Genomic DNA, 22,467 nt, shown 5'->3' with positions numbered 1-22,467 from the left:
AAATACACAGGCAAGGGGCGCTAAATCGGCTTTTATAGGACTTCTAGAGCAAACTGCTACTTATCCAAGCGTGGCCCGTGAATTTTTAAGATGAATCTAGATAGCGTATACCCTAAGGTATTCAATACAAGTGTTAAATCTTACGGGCCGGATTTAACTAATGAACAATAGTTGTAGGCGACGATCATAGGCTAGCCGCCGATTCGTTATTAGACAAAACATAGCATCCCATTCAGACGCCCATTCGAAGAAAGCAAAAAAATTCCTCATTTCGTTGAAAATCTTGAAAAAACTATCAATAACTGCTGAATGTTGTCTATTAGTACCCAATATATGGTTATATAAACATAAGTAATAACAGAAAGTATTATGTCAACGATTAAACACAAATATCAGGCCCCATTGACGACCAAGGCTTCAGCCTGGTCTGAAATCGGAATCTGTCACTTATTTAAACGTGGCTCGTGAGTTTTTAAGGCAAATTTAGAAAGCGCATACCCTAAGGTATTCAATACAAGTGTTAAATCTTACGGGACGGATTTAATTAATGAACTATTGCTGTAGGCGACGATCCAGCCGCCGATTCAAAATTAGAGAAAACATAGCATTCTATTCAGACTCCCATTCGAAGAAACCAAACAATTCCTGCTCATTTCCTTTAAAAGCTAGAACGGATATCAAGAACTGCTGTTTATTGTCTATTACTATACTACCCAATGTATGTATATAGAAATATAGATAATACCAGAAAGTATAATATTAACGATTAAAGGGCCAGATTTAATTAATGATCTACAAGGGAATTAACCAATAGGAAACACGCAAGCAAAGGGGCGCTAAAATCGGCTTTCATACGGCTTCTAGAGCAATCTGCTACTTATCTAAACATGGCCCGTGAACGAATTCAGATAGCGTATATCATAACGTATACAAAATAAGTATCAAATCTTACGGGCCGGGTTTAATTAATGATCTACAAGGGAATTAATTAATAGGAAATGCGAAAGCAAAGTGGCGATAAAATCGGCTTTCATACGGCTTCTAGAGCAAACTGCTACTTATCTAAACGTGGCCCGTGAATTTTTAAGATGAATTGAGATAGCGTATATCATAACGTATTCAATTCAAGTGTCAAATCTTACGGGCCGGATTTAATTAATGATCTACAAGGGGATTAACCAATAGGAAACACGCAAGCAAAGGGGCGCTAAAATCGGCTTTCATACGGCTTCTAGAGCAAACTTCTACTTATCTAAACGTGGCCCGTGAACTTTTAAGACGAATTGAGATAGCGTATACCCCAACGTATTCAATACAAGTGTCAAATCTTACGGGCCGGATTTAATTAATGAACTAGACCGTAATTAACTAATAGGAAATACACAGGCAAGGGGCGCTAAAATCGGCTTTTATAGGACTTCTAGAGCAAACTGCTACTTATCCAAACGTGGCCCGTGAATTTTTAAGATGAATCTAGAAATCGTATACCCTAAGGTATTCAATACAAGTGTCAAATCTTACGGGCCGGATTTAACTAATGAACAATAGTTGTAGGCGACGATCTAGCCGCCGATTCGTTGTTAGACATCCCATTCAGACGACCATTCGAAGAAAGCAAAAAAATCCTCATTTCGTTGAAAATCTTGAAAAAAATATCAATAGCTGCTGAATATTGTCTATTACTACCCAATATATGTATATATAAACATAAGTAATAACAGAAAGTATTATGTCAACGATTAACCACAAATATTAGGCCCTATTGACGACCACTTCAGCCTGGTCTGAAATTGAAATGTGTCACTTATCTAAACGTTGCCCGTGAATTTTTGACACGAATTTAGAAAACCCATACCCTAAGGTATTCAATACAAGTGTCAAATCATACGGGCCGGATTTAACTAATGAACAATAGTTGTAGGCGACGATCTAGCCGCCGATTCGTTGTTAGACAAAACATAGCATCCCATTCAGACGACCATTCGAAGAAAACAAAAAAATCCTCATTACGTTGTAAAGCTTGAACAAATATCAATAACTGCTGAATATTGTCTATTACTACCCAATATGGGCAGATATAAACATAAGTAATAATAGAAAGTATTATGTCAACGATTAACCACAAATATTAGGCCCTATTGACGACCACTTCAGCCCGGTCTGAAATTGAAATGTGTCACTTATCTAAACGTGGCCCGTGAATTTTTAAGACGAATTTAGAAAACGCATACCCTAAGGTATTCAATACAAGTGTTAAATCTTACGGGCCGGATTTAATTAATGAGCAATGGCTGTAGGTAACGATCTAGCCGCCGATTCGTTATTAGACAAAACATAGCATCCCATTCAGACGCCCATTCGAAGAAACTAAAAAATCTAATTTCCGCTAAAGCATGGTATCAATCATTAGTTTGCTCACTCTTATACTGCTTGTAGAGTAATCTGTCACTTATCTAAACGTGGCCCGTGAATTTTTAAGACGAATTTAGAAAGCGCATACCCTAACGTATTTGATACAAGTATCTAGTCTTACGGGCGGGATTTTAATAATTAACTATAGCTGTAGGCGACGATTCAGCCGCCGATTCGTTATTAGACAAAATATAGCATCCTATTCAGACGCCCATTCGAAAAAACTAAAAATTCCTATTTTCCTTCCAAAGCATAAATGGATTTCAAGAACTGCTGGATATTGTCTATTACCACCCAATATATGTATATATTAAACAAAAATAATAACAAAAAGTATGATATCAACGAGTATGCACAAATAATAGGCCCAATCGGCGGCCACTGATTTCAGCTTGGTCTAACACCGGCTGCCATGCGACTTGTGGAGCAATCTGCTACTTATCTAAACGTGGCCCGTGAACTTATAAGACGAATATAGATAGCCCTACAGTATTCAAAACAAGTACCAAATCTTACTGGCCGGAATGAAATATTGAACTACGGGGAACTACTTGAGTTGAATCTGTTTTGCCCGGGAATCGGCAAGTAAAGTGGTCGAAAAAAACGGCTGCCATGTAGCTTTTAAAACAATTTGCTTCTTATCTAAACGTAGCCTGTGAACTTTTAACTGAGGAATTTAGATATGTTATATCCCAATGCACTTGATACCAAGATCAAAACTTACGGACCGGACGGCAGAAATTGAAGTTTCCCGCCTCCTTTCCCTAAATTACCATATTGAAATTATATCTTGCTTCTCCGCTATGCGCTACTAACGGTGCGTTTCCCGTGAGATTTAAAGACGAATTATATTAATATCAGGCCTATCTTATAAACAAAAGATACTAAAGTTTACGGGCTGCATTTACTTAACGAACCGCAGAGGAACGATTTGAGTATATGAATTCGAAGTGTAGTCTGTCGGAAATCGGCTACAAAATAGGCTGCAATATCGGCTGTTAGGCGGCTTGTCTGCTTATTTACTGGTATCCAAACGTTCTCCATGAACTTGAAATAGAGGTTTAGAACTTAAAGGATTTAATACAAGTTTTTACGTTTTCGGGCCGGATTTGTTTAATGAACCGGAGGAAAGTAATTGGGTTTAAGCAGTTTGGCCGATATCTAACTGACAAGCAACGAGCTTGACTTTCCCTTGAACCGGTTGGCTTTCATGATATTGGCCCTTGTAAACTTTAGGCAACAAGGACCAATAAAAACTAAAACACATAAGGCAAAGGTGCTTTTGACGAGGGAACGCACATTACTTTGTTTGCATGTTGTCAAGGGAGAGACACTCCACATCTGTAACCCATTATTATCCTACACAACCAGTAACGGAAAGAAGAGGCATGAGGCGCCTTTCCGGATGTCACTGATGTAATGAAATTTTACGCCTGAATGCCAAGAAAGGTGCCGAGGGGACACATATAGCTTGTTTTCTGAAACAAAGTTTTACTCTAAATTGAAAATGAAAGTTTGTAAATCATCCTTCATTTTGTTAAGATCACGGTAACACATGTTATACTTAGGTTGTTGTTTGTCACTGTTGTTTCAGAGAGACCAAAGATTTCTCGGTTGCGGCATTAGTTTCTACGAGATGGCGGGCAGCAAACATTCATCACACCAACCGTGGGACCTTCTACAGTGTGTAATTTTGCCCTTCCTACGTTATCATTAGATAATATTTAGTTCGTGTCGAAGATCATTAAAATATTGAAACCCAACTTGCCTGTGTGAGTTTGTTTCCTTCTTATTGTGACTTTAAAAGGAAGTGAGAAATTATATAGTTGCTTGTCAAATTAGTTGATTATCTATAAGGTTTCAATTAACGTTCTGAGCTGTACGGACAGACGAGTCACAGAGATATCTAAATATTGATATGTAGTGTTGCAATGTTGTTTGGTCAGCACAACAGGAAGTAGTCTGTGTAACGCAAACTCCAATGTACGACGGGCCTGAGAAGCGCGAATCAGGCTAAACAGGAAGTAGATCGTTAAATACCTTGCTACAGATGTTGCTAGCAGCCTTTACAAAATGTTTTTTTAAAGTTCCCAAACATGCATTAAGTGTTGAATGATTGTTTCTGTATTATACATATTCGTATTCATGTTTTACATTTACTGTTTTTGAAATGTCATCGAATCTTCCCTGACAAAGGGCTGTCTAGAATAGAAATATGAATAGGATCGTAGTCGGATCGTACCAAATGCGTCAATCAGGTTACATATTTCATTACTTTACATATAGCTAGTCCTGTACCCTGTAATACGATCGGAAATTTGCTACTTAGTATATATATATTCAGTCAACATCAATTCGGCGATAAAGATCATAAGACTCATTGTAGTACAGTTCATTCAAAATAAGTTATTGGACTCCCAACTCCCCGAAATATTGTGGTGTCTGAGCCTCTGAGGAAACCATTGCGTCAGCAGTAGACATGTGCTTTTGATCTAAGACCTGAAGGACAGGACCCTATGCCATGCAGTCTCACTGCCCAGTCGTCAGTGAGTGTTGGGAGTAGTATACCATCGAGGGAACTGCTGCAAGTGTTTGTAGTTCATTAATTAAATCCGGCCCGTAAAATTTGACACTTGTATTGAATACGTTATGATATACGCTGCCTTTATTCGTCTTAAAAGTTCACGGGCCACGTTTAGATAAGTAGAAGTTTGCTCTAGAAGCCGTATGAAAGCCGATTTTAGCGCCCCTTTGCTTGCGTGTTTCCTATTGGTTAATTCCTTGTAGATCATTAATTAAATCCGGCCCGTAAGATTTGACACTTGTATTGAATACGTTGGGGTATACGCTATCTAAATTCATCTTCAAAATTCACGGGCCACGTTTAGATAAGTAGCAGTTTGCTCTAGAAGCCGTGTAATAGCCGATTTCAGCGCCCCTTTGCTTGCGTATTTCCTATTAGTTAATTCCCTTGTAGTTCATTAGTTAAATCCGGCCCGTAAAATTTGACACTTGTATTGAATACGTTATGATATACGCTGCCTACATTCGTCTTAAAAGTTCACGGGCCACGTTTAGATAAGTAGAAGTTTGCTCTAGAAGCCGTATGAAAGCCGATTTTAGCGCCCCTTTGCTTGCGTGTTTCCTATTGGTTAATTCCCTTGTAGATCATTAATTAAATCCGGCCCGTAAGATTTGACACTTGTATTGAATACCTTAGGGTATACGCTATCTAAATTCATCTTAAAAATTCACGGGCCGCGTTTAGATAAGTAGCAGTTAGCTCTAGAAGTCGTATGAAAGCCGATTTTAGCGCCCCTTGCTTGTGCATTTTCTATTAGTTAATTACGGTCTAGTTCATTAATTAAATCCGGCCCGTAAGATTTGACACTTGAATTGAATACGTTATGATATACGCTATCTCAATTCGTCTTAAAAGTTCACGGGCCACGTTTAGATAAGTAGCAGTTTGCTCTAGAAGCCGTATGAAAGCCGATTTTAGCGCCCCTTTGCTTGCGTGTTTCCTATTGGTTAATTCCCTTGTAGATCATTAATTAAATCTGGCCCTTTAATCGTTAATATAATACTTTCTGGTATTATCTATATTTCTATATACATACATTGGGTAGTATAGTAATAGACAATAAACAGCAGTTCTTGATATCCGTTCTAGCTTTTAAAGGAAATGAGCAGGAATTGTTTGGTTTCTTCGAATGGGAGTCTGAATAGAATGCTATGTTTTCTCTAATTTTGAATCGGCGGCTGGATCGTCGCCTACAGCAATAGTTCATTAATTAAATCCATCCCGTAAGATTTAACACTTGTATTGAATACCTTAAGGTATGCGCTTTCTAAATTTGCCTTAAAAACTCACGGGCCACGTTTAAATAAGTGACAGATTCCGATTTCAGACCAGGCTGAAGCCTTGGTCGTCAATGGGGCCTGATATTTGTATTTAATCGTTGACATAATACTTTCTGTTATTACTTATGTTTATATAACCATATATTGGGTAGTAATAGACAATATTCAGCAGCTATTGATATTTTTTTCAAGATTTTCCTCGAAATGAGGAATTTTTTTGCTTTCTTCGAATGGGCGTCTGAATGGGATGCTATGTTTTGTCTAATAACGAATCGGCGGCTAGCCTATGATCGTCGCCTACAACTATTGTTCATTAGTTAAATCCGGCCAGTAAGATTTAACACTTGTATTGAATACGTTGGGGTATACGCTATCTAGATTCATCTTAAAAATTCACGGGCCACGTTTGGATAAGTAGCAGTTTGCTCTAGAAGTCCTATAAAAGCCGATTTTAGCGCCCCTTGCCTGTGCATTTCCTATTAGTTAATTACGGCCTAGTTCATTAATTAAATCCGGCCCGTAAGATTTGACACTTGTATTGAATACGTTGGGGTATACGCTATCTCAATTCGTCTTAAAAGTTCACGGGCCACGTTTACATAAGTAGCAGTTTGCTCTAGAAGCCGTGTAATAGCCGATTTCAGCGCCCCTTTGCTTGCGTATTTCCTATTGGTTAATTCCCTTGTAGTTCATTAATTAAATCCGGCCCGTAAAAGTTGACACTTGTATTGAATACGTTATGATATACGCTGCCTACATTCGTCTTAAAAGTTCACGGGCCACGTTTAGATAAGTAGAAGTTTGCTCTAGAAGCCGTATGAAAGCCGATTTTAGCGCCCCTTTGCTTGCGTGTTTCCTATTGGTTAATTCCTTGTAGATCATTAATTAAATCCGGCCCGTAAGATTTGACACTTGTATTGAGTACCTTAGAGTATACGCTATCTAAATTCATCTTAAAAATTCACGGGCCACGTTTAGATAAGTAGCAGTTTGCTCTAGAAGTCGTATGAAAGCCGACTTTAGCGCCCTTGCTTGTGCATTTCCTATTAGTTAATTACGGTCTAGTTCATTAATTAAATCCGGCCCGTTAGATTTGACACTTGAATTGAATACGTTATGATATACGCTATCTGAATTCGTCTTCAAAGTTTACGGGCCACGTTTAGATAAGTAGCAGTTTGCTCTAGAAGCCGTATGAAAGCCGATTTTAGCGCCCCTTTGCTTGCGTATTTCCTATTGGTTAATTCCCTTGTAGATCATTAATTAAATCCGGCCCGTAAGATTTGACACTTGTTTTGAATACCTTAGAGTATACGCTATCTAAATTCATCTTAAAAATTCACGGGCCACGTTTGGATAAGTAGCAGTTTGCTCTAGAAGTCCTATAAAAGCCGACTTTAGCGGCCCTTGCCTGTGCATTTCCTATTAGTTAATTACGGTCTAGTTCATTAATTAAATCCGGCCCGTAAGATTTGACACTTGCATTGAATACGTTGGGGTATACGCTATCTTAATTCGTCTTCAAAGTTCACGGGCCACGTTTAGATAAGTAGCATTTTGCTCTAGAAGCCGTATAATAGCCGATTTCAGCGCCCCTTTGCTTGCGTATTTCCTATTAGTTAATTCCCTTGTAGATCATCAATTAAATCCGGCCCGTAAGATTTGACACTTGTTTTGAGTACCTTAGAGTATACGCTATCTAAATTCATCTTAAAAATTCACGGGCCACGTTTAGATAAGTAGCAGTTTGCTCTAGAAGCCGTATGAAAGCCGATTTTAGCGCCCCTTTGCTTGCGTGTTTCCTATTGGTTAATTCCCTTGTAGATCATTAATTAAATCCGGCCCGTAAGATTTGACACTTGTATTGAATACCTTAGAGTATACGCTATCTAAATTCATCTTAAAAATTCACGGGCCACGTTTAGATAAGTAGCAGTTTGCTCTAGAAGCCGTATGAAAGCCGATTTTAGCGCCACTTTGCTTTCGCATTTCCTATTAATTAATTCCCTTGTAGATCATTAATTAAACCCGGCCCGTAAGATTTGATACTTATTTTATATACGTTATGATATACGCTATCTGAATTCGTCTTCAAAGTTCACGGGCCACATTTAGATAAGTAGCAGTTTGCTCTAGAATCCGTATGAAAGCCGATTTTAGCGCCCCTTTTCTTGCGTAATTCCTATTGGTTAATTCCCTTGTAGATCATTAATTAAATCTGGCCCGTAAGATTTGATACTTGTTTTGAATAAGTTAGGGTATACGCTATCTGAATTCGTCTTAAAAGTTCACGGGCCACGTTGAGATAAGTAGCAGTTTGCTCTAGAAGCCGTATGAAAGCCGATTTTAGCGCCCCTTTGCTTGCGTATTTCCTATTGGTTAATTCCCTTGTAGATCATTAATTAAATCCGGCCCGTAAGATTTGACACTTGTATCGAATACGTTATGATATATGCTATCTCAATTCGTCTTAAAAGTTCACGGGCCACGTTTAGATAAGTAGCAGTTTGCTCTAGAAGCCGTATGAAAGCCGATTTTAGCGCCCCTTTGCTTGCATATTTCGTGTTAGTTAATTACGCTCTAGTTTATTAATTAAATCTGGCCCGTAATATTTGACACTTGTATTGAATACCTAAGGGTATACGCTATCTTAATTCGTCTTACAAGTTCACGGGCCACGTTTAGATAAGTAGCAGTTTGCTCTAGAAGAAGTGTGGCAGCTAACGTTAGACCAAGCTGAAGACAGTGGCTGCTGATTGGGCCTATAATTTGCGCTTAATCGTTGATTTCCTACTTTTTGTTATAATTTATGTTTATATTTGCCTATATTGGTTGGTAATAGACAATATCCAGCTGTGCTTGATATTTATTTAAGCTTTTAACGGAAATTAGGAATTTTTAGTTTCTTCGAATGGGGGTCTGAATCGGATGCTATGTTTTGTCTAATGACGAATCGGCGGCCCAATCGGCGGCTACGAATCGGCGGCCCAATCGGCGGCCAACTTCAGCCTGGTCTCAAATGACGAACATGTCACTTCCAAATACTAGATCTCAAACCAGAAAGTCCTGATACAGTACCGCAGGAAGGCGCTAGAGGAAACCATGACATCATGATTCATCCACAATAACTTAGGGTATCTAGTAAGAAACAATTTAGCCAACTTGAAGGCCCAAGAGTGTACTGCAGTAATCAGGGAATCCGCCAGAGGGCATATTCTAGAGCTGCACCTTCGTCTCCTTACTGTTCTCCATTGCTACTAGGTTGTATCCCTGATTGGAGATGGAAATTTTCGTGTTTTCGTCATATTTCTGATTTTCATTTTATAACTGACGCCCTTGTCTTCACGCAAAGTACGTTTGGTTTGGCTTGGAATCTATATCTAAGATGCATTTACAAAGACATCGGTCAAAAAGGCATGAAATACCAGTATTGTAATGTACGCTACTATACTAGTATCCCGGTACATGTCAAATATGAACAACTTACAAGACAAGACAGGACGCGTTTATTGTAGCCTAGGCCTTTATTTCAAATCCAAGAAATGCAAGGAAAACCATATCATGCTACTCAATAAAAAAACACGTCAAAATGAAGCAATATAGAAACCCCTGAGGTTTGGTTTCTTTACCAACGAGTTAAGCACAAAGCAAAGTAAAATATATTTCTTATCGTCAGTGATCACAGACAACGAGGTAGAAACATTGCTATAAGCACCTGAGGTAAAAAAAAACCTTGCTAAAAGCACCAAGGTGCCAATGCAAATACCTGATAAGTGTTGCAATGGTATTTGTGTTAACATGTACCACATTTGATTGATGCAAAATGGATCGAAGATACTGGCCTACACTAAAGACGTTTTGTATTCAGGTAGACTAAACGAGTTTATTTTCTGCCCAACATCTGCTTGGAAAATGACCTGACAGGTTGCCTAAGCCAGCTCGTAGAACGCCTTCTCCCTCTCGTCCAGGGTGATTTCGGTCTTGGTAGACTTCACGTAGCACTTGCGGTACACGAAGACCGGCTGCTTCTTCATGACGTCGGCCGCAAGAGGCTTCCCGAAGATGTAGTTGCTCGTCACTCGGGCCCTGTAGCGCTTCCCATTCTGCAGGCTAGGAGAAATTGTTTAAAAATCTGACAATATCGAGGTCTTATCAAGACCCATATGCATCAAATATCAATACAATGCATTAAAGCCGAGCCATGCTGTCCATCCTCAAAAACATACAAACTTTCATACAAAGTCTTAGCGAAGGTAGTATAGATGTTGTCTGTTGAGTGGAAATCCCCCACTAGTATGTAGAATGGTAGGGCCCAGAGGGGGTCAGAGAGAAGGAAAGGTCAGACAGGAGTCTGGAGGGGAGATCCAGAGAGGCGAGAGGCACTCCTGGAGGGAGTCAGGCGGAAGTTGACCATGTGGCCAGAGAAGAAGAATAAACTTCACCACTCATATCTAGATCAGGTGCCTTGTGAGCTTGATCGCGAACTTTACAATGGCGTTGTCGGCGGAACGATCTACATAACATCTCCCCTAAGAATATAATACTACAGGGTTATTTCTAATAACAATAGACTCACTTGTAAGACCAGTCGAAGCTGTCCACGATGGTGTTGTCGTTAAGATACGTCTTCTTGGACACGCAGCCGTCCTGGTCGACAATCTGGCTGGTCATGACTGGGCCGTCGTCAGGGAAACCGCTTCCCATCAGCTGAGGCAGGAAAACACCAACATTGTTTTATAACAAATTTTGCTTGGACGGGTGGGGGTGGTGGGTGGTGGTGGCGTTGCAAGAAGACCCCCTAAGTCCTAAACTACTTATCGTATGACCACCAAATTTTGAGAGAATGGTGTGCACGTAGAATTAGATTAATTCAAACAATGTTGACATCATTCGTATTTCTGACGTCATTGGTGCGATTGTGTTGACCAACCGTAGAAAATGAATCCTACTGTACGTACTCAGAACACGAGACATCAAAAATGGAAGTTAAGCTGTAGTACCTTAGAAAGCCGCTAGGTAGCCCTATTATCGACCTTGACCTTCGTTTTCTGACCCCTACCCACGTAACAAATATTATCAGGATTAATCCAAGCCTTTCGTGTTAATTAGTTTACAGACAGACACACACACACACACCCACACACAGACAAACACGCCCCAAAATAACTTTTTTGTCAAAAGACATGAGTGTATTGCCCTAGAGAAACAAATAAAGTGAAGACAATTTTCGGAAAAACGCACCTTAAAGTCGGACTTGATGTGAGTTCCCTCGTAGGAATAATTGTACTCGATGGACAACACGCCACCGTCCTCAAAGTTGAACACACGGTGGACTTTGTACCTGCGCAGTTCAAAATTTTAAAAATAAAAAAAAAGATAAAATTTGAGAGTGGATTTAACCACAGTAATATATATCATGAAGAAACAAGATTTCCCAGACCAAACAATACTAACGTGAACGTATCTAGGAGATCCAAATTAACATTCAGCACTTTCGCGGTTACCCCACCTAGTCACAAAGACCATCGCCAATCATCGAGCGGTTCCTGACATATATCTACAAACAACATCCACAGTAAAAATGTCACCTTTATCATCAAGATCAGTACATCATCCAGAATGAAAACAGTAACGAACACGGAAATATAACTTACCCCGATCCATCGAGCATGGCGGTCTGGAAAGGCGAGGGTCCGTCCGGGTAGGGGAGGTACTGGTAGTACCCGTACCCGAGGTGGGGGATCATCAAGTGGGGAGAGAACTTCAGCGGACCCTTGGTGGATTTCACTTCGGTCACCAGCGAGCCCTGTAATGAGAGTTGTAATTGTTTCCTTAGAATTTACTGAGGCAGAAACGGATGCCTTACATTGAGGATCGGCATCAGGACTATTCGGCAAAAGGTCCAGGATTGCTCGGATTATGTGATGGGCTTGAGTATGGGTAGGGTTATTACGGTTAGGGTTAGGGTTAGGGTGTTGCGCCCTCAGCCCTAAGCAAGAAGCCGAATCGGCCGTCCCGGCATGGCGCCAAACTGCCCACTGAATGCTCTTGGACAATTCGGCCTCTAACTGCTCAGGACGATTCGGCACCAGGTCCAGGAAAATTGCGGATCGGCATGAGGACTATTCGGCACCAGGTCCAGGGCGGCTCGGATTATGTGATGGGCTTGAGTATGGGTAGGGTTATAAGGGTTAGGGTTAGGGTTAGGGTTAGGGTTAGGGTTAGGGTTAGGGTTAGGGTTAGGGTTAGGGTTAGGGTTAGGGTTAGGTTAGGTTTAGGTTAGGTTTAGGTTAGGTTTAGGTTAGGTTAGGTTTAAAGTGTTGCGCCCTCAGCCCTAGGCATGGATCCGAATCGACCGTCCCGGCATGGTGCCGAACTGCCCAGGTCCCGAAACACTCAGGACCTCCTCGAGCACGACTTTGCCCCCCGACCACTCCCAGTGGTTGGCTGATTGCCTGCTCAACGAAGGTCGACGGGAAAATTCAGTTACGTTGCCGACCGTCAATTTTCAACCTCGTAGACCGATGGAAAGATACCCAAACCCCGCCCACTGTTCGATCATGGTTCTATTTCGAACACCTCCGTCATAAATAGCCATTTATGTTATACTTGGGCAGTTTTTGACGGAGGTGCTCGAAATAGTCGGGTCACGGAGTGGACTCCCAGAGAATGGAGGAGACGCAGAGGGAGGCCATGCACCAGGTGGAGAGACAACCTGCAGATACACCTAGGCCCCACCTGGCCACAGACTGCAAGATGCAGAAGAGTCTGGAACAGTTCAAGGGAGGGGTTCCTCAAAGAGAGCGACAATACCCTGCCATGATGATGATGATGCTCGAAATAGAATACGAGGTTCTATTTGTTCGACATTGCGTTCGACAGGATCGGTCCATTGCCGACCAAACACAATTTTTCTCCTCCTGTCTGACTCCCAACAACGGTCTGAATAAGACCGCTAAGACCAGGAAGCTTTGAAGAGTCGTGGTGATCATTTGATGGGCATCTCTGGCGTACAAATCTTTCCATTAGCAGTTATCAAAAGGTGACCATAAGCATGTGCAAGCTAAATTTAGAACTATTCTGTATAATCACGTTATCGCTATGCACCAGAAAACCGATTACTGGAGGCAAGGACGTTATCCTTGCGGAAGTCAAAGAAAAGCGACGAAACGTTAACGGCACACTTACGGCTTTCGGGTCTCCTTTTCCACCGCCCACCAAGTCGAACTCGTGGCCGTTGACTGAGCCGTGAAGGTGGATTTCATGGGTTGCGGGCAGAGGCTGAAATGGCAACAAAAACTGTTTCAAAGAAGAAAAAAATTTGGAGACAAGGTAACCACAATGAAAAAAAAACTTCTTTACGCTCCAAAAATACAGACGAATTGGAGACAAAAACTTTGTTGCCATATTTTCATACATTTCTACAAACGAACTGAAAATGTCCCGAATGACACGAACAAAAGAGTCAAAAACTTTTATGGTATTAAAGATAGGACTTCAGCCAGAATTTTTTTTGGTAAAAGAGGACTTCAGTCAGAATGCACAAGATTTAAATGTCAGATATCAATGCAGAAGTTCTCACCATGGTTGCGCGGATCTTTGCTCGTCTCGGATGAACTCGGGAAGACAGCTTGTTCGGGAAGTGCGGTGCGGTCCCCGGGCAGAGCCTTTTTATACCGTTTTTTGATAAAAAAAAGGTGTGGGAAGAGTTTAACTTGTGGGAGGAGTCAGCTTGACAGTTATTAATAACTGTTGTTTCTCCCAACAAAGTTGTTTCATGTAGGTCACGTTCCACGAGCCCCAATGAAGTATACGCATCATTGGAATTTACGCCCCAAAGCAAGCAGTTACTCAAGCAATTGGATATGATTTTGTAAACGGTGAAGAACATCCGTTGTTTATCGTCAGGAGAAATCTTGTCGAAGAATATCCTAGCTTTGAATTGATATGCAAAAGCTACCCAGGTCGGGGACCGGTTTGGAAATTTAACGTAAGCCTAAGTGGGATGAAAGAAACTATTGGCACAAATTGGGTTCTTTTCCCGAAAAAGGGGATCTGTTACCCCGATATCACAATCCAGTTCCCATAATTACGTTTTTTTGGGCAGGGGAAGCCAGCCAGTCTCAGAAGATGAAATCAAGTTACAGATTAGGACTCAATTTTGCTTGGTTGGGAATGAGCTTTAAAACGCTGCTTTAAGCAAGTTAACACACGTATGTAAGATGTCATTTAACTAGGTTACGTTCCTCGATTGTACGGCAGTTCGTGCCTGGTACAAATGTATGTTGGTTCGAAAACTAGGATAAAGTCTATCTAGAACGGATAAGTGACAAGGATACTGTAAGATAAACATCGTTATGCTTGAAGATAACCGCAGTCTTTGTTTACAGTCTACCCACGAGAAAGCAACTTATCTGGAATAAAACAATGTTCAAAATGACAAATTATTCTTAATGACCTGTGAAAATGCTGACGCCTGTCTTTATGACTTGACACGAAGCAGGGCGCGGCCATCGCACTTGCTTTCTCAGTTTTTCGTCTGTGCTAGCAGAGGTCGGGTACTGTTCTGTTTTGGACGTCGTTTAAGATTAATATCATTTTTTGTATTTTATTCACAAGAATGACAACCGGAAAGAATGAATGATGCCCAAAATACGTTCAACATCTGCTTGAAGAATGTCTTTACGACTTGACACTAGTTAGGGGACTTAGTTTTACTTCTGTCCTGACGGAGGTCGGTCTCTGGTCTGTTTTGGATGTATTTTAAGATTACTATGATTTTATGTATTAGGTGTTGTGTTTTGTTCACCAGAAAGATAAATTGAATGGAAAACGTTTGCTACTGTTCTAGACAGACGGTCGTGATATTTTAGATTGCGAAGTACAGGTGTTTGATCAGCTGGTTGGCTGAAATGTCCGTTGCTAGGTGACAGGCCCCACCTATTATTACCCCTACCGGCATGATATCTATAAAGCTCGGACAGCATTTGGATTGCCACGAACATTTCTTAGCATAACATAAGATCTGGCGATCGTATTGCAAAATATGTGTGGCTTCTGAAAGTATGTTAAAATCTAGAACGGATAAGCTAACGCGTCACCCACAGTAGTATGAAATGTGCTGCTTGTACAGAAGTCACCTTCGGTCGCTGAACTTTTAAAAGTAGGTTACGTTTCTTAAGTGCCAAGGACCCTGCGATAAAAACATCGTTATGTCTAGAGATAGTCACAGTCTTTGTTTACCGTCTGCCCTTCGAGAAAACAATTTATCAATAAAAACAATGTTCAAAATGACAAATTGTTCTTAATGACACGTGCAAATGCTGACGCCTGCATGGCTTGACGTGGACCAAGTAATGGTCGTCGATGTAGGTTAAGCTAGGGGCACAACCCGCCGTACGTGCTTTTTGTCCGTACGTTTTTTGGGGAGTTCACGTCCGGAAGGACTGGCAAGAGCAGGGAGGGAGTACGTCTCGACGCAAGTCTCTCGCACGGTTGCGCAAGCTAAGGTGTAAGTATGTGGTCTGCACGCCAAGCCTGGCCGTGCGCCGGTTGCGTGCATCGTTCGTTGCGCAAGTGGTAAGTGAGTTGTACGTGCTTACAACGTACAATCTCTGTGCGATTGCCCACGTTTTGGCACGTAGACACCACGCAGTTGCAAGTACGGTGGGTTGTGCCCCTAGCTTTAGAGTAATGGTCACCACCACTGCTTTCTTAGTTTTCCATCTCTCCATACAGAACATCTTTTTTTAGGCTCCTGCTTCGTTTGCACGTTTCAATGTAAAAATGTGCGACAGCATCGTGATAAATGGTAAAGAAAATCATCAAAAAGAAGAGTGCATCAAGTCGGTTTCGAACATCGACCTTAAGTCTGTTGGCATAGATGTCGGACGACTCAGACCGTTCATGCCAACAGACTTAAGGTCAACGACCGTACGTTTACGCGCGTGGCCGTAATCCAAGCAGATCCTACGATGGCATAAGATAGTACCAAACTGGCCAAGGAGTGTAGTCAGCTAAGAGGTGTGCATTTGCCATGTAGCGAAACACACTCCTAGGCCGGCTTCACTCTTCTACCAGCTTTTGATACTATCTTATGCTACCGTAAGATCTGCTTGGAGATTACGTGGCCGCTGGTAGTGTTCTTTGTACTGTTCGACTGTCCCGATAGACTTTGCTTAGAAAAAACCAATTACGATATGTTGACAGGTCAAGCGTCAGTGAAGTACCGTCCGCTGTTGAAGCACAGATGGACGGTAGTCTCTACCAGACTCCGGCCTGGTCGAATAGTAATAGAGGACTTTGGTAAAGTCGGGAATAAAAGCCTATAGGAGTTGATTGACCTGGGAGTGAATTGTCCTATAGATAGACTAAAAATGACTAGAATGAAAAAAATGACATAATTGATTGCCCAGCTATATCAATGCATTCTATACATTCTTACGGCAATATGTTTGTAGCCCTTTAACAGGTATACACCACTAATTAATGTATACCAGTAGTCATCGTCTTTACAACAGATTACTTTGTATTTGTTGCCGTACATTCACAATGTACAGCAGTTGAGCGATACTGATCATTGTAGAAAATTCAAAAATTTCCATTCTGAGGTACGCCCGTTTTAAGCAGGTCAAGACACCTTTGTAAGAAGTTGTTTTAAGTAGGTCACGTCTTTGTTTACCGTACCACCACGAGAAAAGCAGGTTATCAAGAAAAAAATCAATGTGCAAAATGACTAATCGTACTTAAGGACATATGCAAACAGCCTCGTGCAAATGTTAATGCCTGTCTTAACGACTTGATATGAGTCAGGTAATAGGAACGTCTATCTTCATATCAGTGTAGATAGTTTGTAGTTGTTAATAATACGTAATACTTGCCATACATTGTACCTGTTGCAATCGTTGTGCAATAAACTTGACCTGACTTGTCTACCTTGCCAAGCCCCCCCCCCCCCCCAAACACACACACAATGAACTGGAGGTCAATGGATTAGGTAATGATAGGCGTGGTGAGACCATAAACGTGCTAGAGGCCCCTTATTTGAGGCTAACCTCAAATAAAGGGCCTCAAGCTTTACGTCCGAGAGGGTGACCGAAGCTCGTGTGACTTTTCTTCAATTTTTCCGTCTCGAAAACGTTTTGTTGCCTTTCCGAACGGATGTTGCCATAACATTGACCTGGTTATTGGTTATCTTATTAAAGTTTGGAGATGTTTAGAGTCAATGTTAGCGGCTCGGACAAAGGTGTACACAATGAAGATATGAACATGCATGGGGTGTTTATTACAACATCACAGCCGACCTTCAATGGATGATGTCAGACTTCCAATTGAAGATGTCAAAAGCGTCTATATCATAGTAACCACAGTAATTACATTATAAGTAAAAGGTAACTACGGGAATATACTTGTTATGAAGGCTTGTTCTGTATTGCATGACAAGTGCAAACTGCACAGGGATTACTTGATTATAACAATTGCAGTCTACTGGTCCATATTTGCCATCACCATCTAATGCTTGTCTATTACAACTGTTCGATGATTTTAGGTAACAAAGGTACTTATAAGCAAAGGATATATCTTCTAAACCCATGGTTACATAACATAATAATCAGTCAGCTGAGATTCGGCAGTCTGCAGCTAGAGGTCGAAACGGTTGGGAGTAGGTTAGATAGTATTTGGGGCTCTGTCGGGAGTAAGTCATTTACTGGTCGTGAGATGGTTATAGGACATGTTCGGGACATGTTCGGGACTAAAAGATAGGCGTGGCCTAAACCGGTCAGACTGCTCCCGAACGACTGCCGACCGTCGGTCGACCAACGGTCGGCTAGTGTTCGGGAGCCAAGTTCGGCTGTTTGTAAGGCCTAAGTCACATTTCCAAACCGGGGCTCGGCCGGGCAGCGAAAAGAATGATATAAAATGCATCAAAATACACAAAATGTCAAAACAAGATTCCTTGGCATGAGTTATGTAAATTTTAGGTATACATTATAATTTTCGTTTCTTAAAACATCCCGGCCGGGCCCCGGTTTTAAAATGTGACCTAAGCCTACGTCACATTTCCAAACCGGTGCCCGGCCCGGCAGCTTTCGGGAACGAAACGTATGATATAAAAGACACCAAACTACACAAGACGTAAAGAGAACAGTCCTGGGCATTATCTGTGTATATTTTTACGTATACATTTTTATTTTTCGTTTCTACAAACAGCCCGACCGAGCCCCGGTTTGGAAATGTGACGTTAGCCTAACAGGGGCTTAAACCACTTCGTAGAACGCCTTCTCCCTCTCGTCCAGGGTGATCTCGGTCTGGGTAGACTTCACGTAGCACTTGCGGTACACGAAGACCGGCTGCTTCTTCATTACATCGGCCGCGAGGGGCTTCCCGAAGATGTAGTTGCTCGTCACTCGAGCCCTGTAGCGCTTCCCATTCTGCAGACTGGAAGGAATTGGTTAAAAAAGTTAGAATCATTCGCGTAGACTCTTCATTCCTTAGAAGCAGTTGTGGATATGCCGCTTTGAAACTCTTCACATATGATTATAGGGCTGAAAAAAGGATAGTATTCACGTGAAAAATCAACTGAAATCGAAGAAGTGGTGAACTTTGCTGTACAGCAGACATTGAAGACAGCATCGCAAAGGCTTTCATTACAAGTTTTTAATACGACCATGTCCAGAACAAAAGATGAAACCCGCTGCAGTACCGTAACAAGTTGCGGGGGGAGTGTGGGGTGGACGGCAACAATCTGACCATATCGAGGTCTTTTCAAGACCCACCTGCATATCAAATATCATTCAAGCCATCTCGAGTCATGCTGGGCATCTTAAAAAATGTAAAGCCTTAAGGTGCACTCTCACTGCACTTGCGTCAAGCTTGAGTCACAGTGATTCGTTCACTGCGTCACTGCTTTGCTATTTTCTCCGATTTTTTTATAATTTAGATATTGCGTTATACGTCAAAGTATGACTTAGAAGACGACAAAATACACAAAAAGTCAGAAAATTCGTTCATTATTTCTGAAGTTCGTTGAGTATCTTTCGAACCCCGTAGTGACGCAAGCTTGACGCATAAGTGCTTTAAGAGTGCACCCTAATACCTCCTTCACATTAGGTGAAAATCAATCGGACGACGAGTCTGCGAGCTCTAAATTACGAGGAGGCATGACCATGATGCCGACAAATAAATAGCAGAGTTCCCCCCTTCCCGTCGGGGTCATGCCTCCTCGTAATTTAGAGCTCGCAACGGTAGTAAAGACTCACTTGTAAGACCAGTCGAAGCTGTCCACGATGGTGTTGTCGTTAAGATACGTCTTCTTGGACACGCAGCCGTCCTGGTCGACAATTTGGCTGGTCATGACTGGGCCGTCGTCAGGGAAACCGCTTCCCATCAGCTGAGGCAGGAAAACACCAACATTGTTTTTATAACAAATTTTACTTAGCCGATCGGGCTATTTTGGTCATCATAGGAAGGGGGTAGGGGGGTAAGAAGACACCCTTACTCTTAAACTATTAAAGTATGACGACAAAATTTTGAAGAAAAAAAAGAAAATGGTGTGCACATAAAATTAGATTAATTTGAAAAAAAAATTCCACATCATTGTGACGTCATTTGTGCGGTTTCATTGACGAACCGTGGAGATTTTTCTGACCCCTACCCACGTAACAAATATTATCAGGATCAACCCAAGCCTCTCGTGTTATCTAGTTTACAGACAGACAGACACACACAGACAAACACGCGCCAAATATAACTTTCTTATCAAAGGACATGAGTGTATTGCCCTGGAAATACAAATAAAGTGAAAACAATTTTCAGTAAAACGCACCTTAAAGTCGGACTTGATGTGAGTCCCCTCGTAGGCATAATTGTAGTCGATGGACAACACGCCACCGTCCTCAAAGTTGAACACACGGTGGACTTTATACCTGAGCAGGTCAGAATTATGAAAATTAAAAAAAAAGATAAAATTTGAGAGTGAATTTAACCACAGTGACTTATCATGAAGAAACAAGATTTCCCAGACTACTACACCAGACACTACTAACGTGAAAATATCTAGGAGATCCAAATTAACATTCAGCACTTTCGGGGTTACCCCACCTGGTCACAAAGACCATCGCGAATCATCGAGCGGTTCCTGACATATATCTACAAACAACATCCACGGTAAAAATGTCACCTTTATCATCAAGATCAGTACATCATCCAGAATATAAACAGTAACGAACACGGAAATATAACTTACCCCGATCCATCGAGCATGGCGGTCTGGAAAGGCGAGGGTCCGTCCGGGTAGGGGAGGTACTGGTAGTACCCGTACCCGAGGTGGGGGATCATCAAGTGAGGAGAGAACTTCAGGGGACCCATGGTGGATTTCACTTCGGTCACCAGCGAGCCCTGTAGTGAGAGTTGTAATTGTTTCCTTAGAATTTACTGAGACAGAAACGAATGCCTAACATTGAGGATCGGCACCAGGGCTAATCGGCACCAGGTCCAGGGCGGGTCGGATTATGGTGATAGGTTTGAGTATGGGTAGGGCTATTGAGGTTAGGGTTAGGGTTAGAGTGTTGCGCCCTCAGCCCTAGGCAAGGAGCCGAATCGACTGTCCCGGCATGGTGTCAGACTGCCCAATGAAAGCTCTTGGACAATTCGGCCTCTAACTGCTCAGGAAGATTCGGCACCAGGTCCAGGACTGCTCGGTCATGGTTCTATTTCGAACACATTCGTCATAAATAGCCATTTATGTTATACTGGGACAGTTTTTGACGGAGGTGTTCGAAATAGAATAGGAGGTTCTATTTGTTCGACATTGCGTTCGACAGGATAGGTCTATTGCCGACCAAACACAATATTTTCGTCCTCCTGTCTGAATCCCAACAACGGTCTGAATAAGACCGCTAAGACCAGGAAGCTTTGAAGAGTCGTGGTGATCATTTGATGGGCATCTCTGGCGTACAAATCTTTCCATTAGCAGTTATCAAAAAGCGACCATAAGCATGTGCACGCTAAATTTAGAACTATTCTGTATAATCACGTTATCGCTGTGCACCAGAAAACCGATAACTGAAGGCAAGGACGTTATCCTTGCTCAAGTCAAAGAAAAGCGACGAAACGTTAACGGCAAACTTACGGCTTTCGGGTCACCTTTTCCACTGCCCACCAAGTCGAACTCGTGGCCGTTGACAGAGCCGTGAAGGTGGATTTCATGGGTTGCGGGCAGAGGCTGAAAATGCAAAAAGACTGTTTCAAAGAAGAAAAAAATAACTTTGGAGACAAGGTAACCACAATGAAAAAAAAACTTCTTTACGCTCCGAAAATACAGATGGATTGGAGACAAAAACTTTGTTGCCAAATTTTCATACATTTCTACAAACGAACTGAAAACGTCCTAAATGACACGAACAAAACAGTCAAAAACTTTTATGGTAAGATAGGACTTCAGCCAGAAACTTTTTTGGTAAAAGAGGACTTAAGTCAGCATGCACAAGATTTAAATGTCAGATATCAATGCAGAAGTTCTCACGTGGCGTCGGGCGTGGCGTAACTGGTAGAGCGTTCGGCTCGGAACCTAGAGGTTCTGAGTTCGATCCCCGCCGTGCCCCGCCCCGACGTTGTGCCCTTGGGAAAGGCACTTTACACGACCTTCCTCACTTCACCCAGGTGTAAAAATACCTTCTGTCTGTACCGTGTATGTGGAACTGTTAATATAAGTTACAAAAACTTGAGTGCAGTGCCACATTGTCCTCGTCCGTCCAAAAGCAAAATAGACAAAAAAAAAAAAGTTCTCACCATGGTTGCGCGGATCTTTGCTGGTCTCGGATGAACTCGAGTAGACAGCTTGTTCGGAAAGTGCGGTGCGGTCCCCGGGCAGAGCCTTTTTATGCCCTTTTCTTTTATAAGGTGCGGGGAGAATTAACTTTAAGGGAGGAGTCAGTTTGACAGTGATTAATGACCTGTGCCTCTTAACACAACCCTAGAAGGTCTATGTTCTAAGAAATAAGACAGTATAAGTAAATTGATATATAATTCTAAATTGAAAATACGGTAATGAATATTAAGTAAATTCAAAAGTTTTCGGACACTTTTGCTGTTAGAAAAACGCTGTTTTAAGCTGATCTATACTCTTAAGAAGGGAGTTGGTTCAAGTAGGTCAAAGTTCCACCGGACTCCGGCCTATAATTAACCATGTGC

At 41.7% G+C, this 22,467-nt stretch overlaps 2 protein-coding genes across 3 annotated transcripts in view; both read right to left on the bottom strand.

Moving 5' to 3' along the window:
* Window positions 1-13,955, bottom strand: part of LOC118404054 (red fluorescent protein drFP583-like) — a 35,189-nt gene extending 21,234 nt beyond the window's left edge. For both annotated transcript variants that reach the window (XM_035803007.1, XM_035803009.1), the window contains exon 1: window positions 13,859-13,955. In XM_035803007.1, the coding sequence (XP_035658900.1) occupies window positions 13,859-13,861 (3 nt within the window). In that variant the 5' untranslated portion in view covers window positions 13,862-13,955. The remainder of the gene's footprint in view (window positions 1-13,858) is intronic.
* Window positions 13,956-18,458: 4,503 nt separating this feature from the next.
* On the bottom strand, window positions 18,459-22,221 carry LOC118404051 (red fluorescent protein drFP583-like). Its single transcript, XM_035803003.1, has 6 exons — window positions 22,066-22,221; window positions 21,407-21,499; window positions 20,522-20,673; window positions 20,102-20,201; window positions 19,536-19,666; window positions 18,459-18,714 (listed from the first exon to the last, which is right to left on the bottom strand). Exons 1-6 carry the CDS (start codon window positions 22,066-22,068, stop codon window positions 18,534-18,536), a joined length of 660 nt encoding a protein of 219 aa, XP_035658896.1. The 5' UTR covers window positions 22,069-22,221; the 3' UTR covers window positions 18,459-18,533.
* Between the last annotated feature and the right edge of the window lie 246 nt (window positions 22,222-22,467).

Source organism: Branchiostoma floridae, chromosome 17 (assembly GCF_000003815.2).
Source record: "Branchiostoma floridae strain S238N-H82 chromosome 17, Bfl_VNyyK, whole genome shotgun sequence".
Taxonomy (NCBI): domain Eukaryota; kingdom Metazoa; phylum Chordata; class Leptocardii; order Amphioxiformes; family Branchiostomatidae; genus Branchiostoma; species Branchiostoma floridae.
This window is presented reverse-complemented; position numbering and strand designations above follow the sequence as displayed.

Bases quoted from the DNA above. Each gene is read 5' to 3' on its own strand.
- LOC118404051 (XM_035803003.1), bottom strand. The intron at 19,667-20,101 runs GTGCGTTTTACT...TTCCTGCCTCAG, and splicing joins ACATCAAGTCCGACTTTAAG to CTGATGGGAAGCGGTTTCCC. The intron at 18,715-19,535 runs GTGAGTCTTTAC...AATTCCTTCCAG, and splicing joins AGCTTCGACTGGTCTTACAA to TCTGCAGAATGGGAAGCGCT.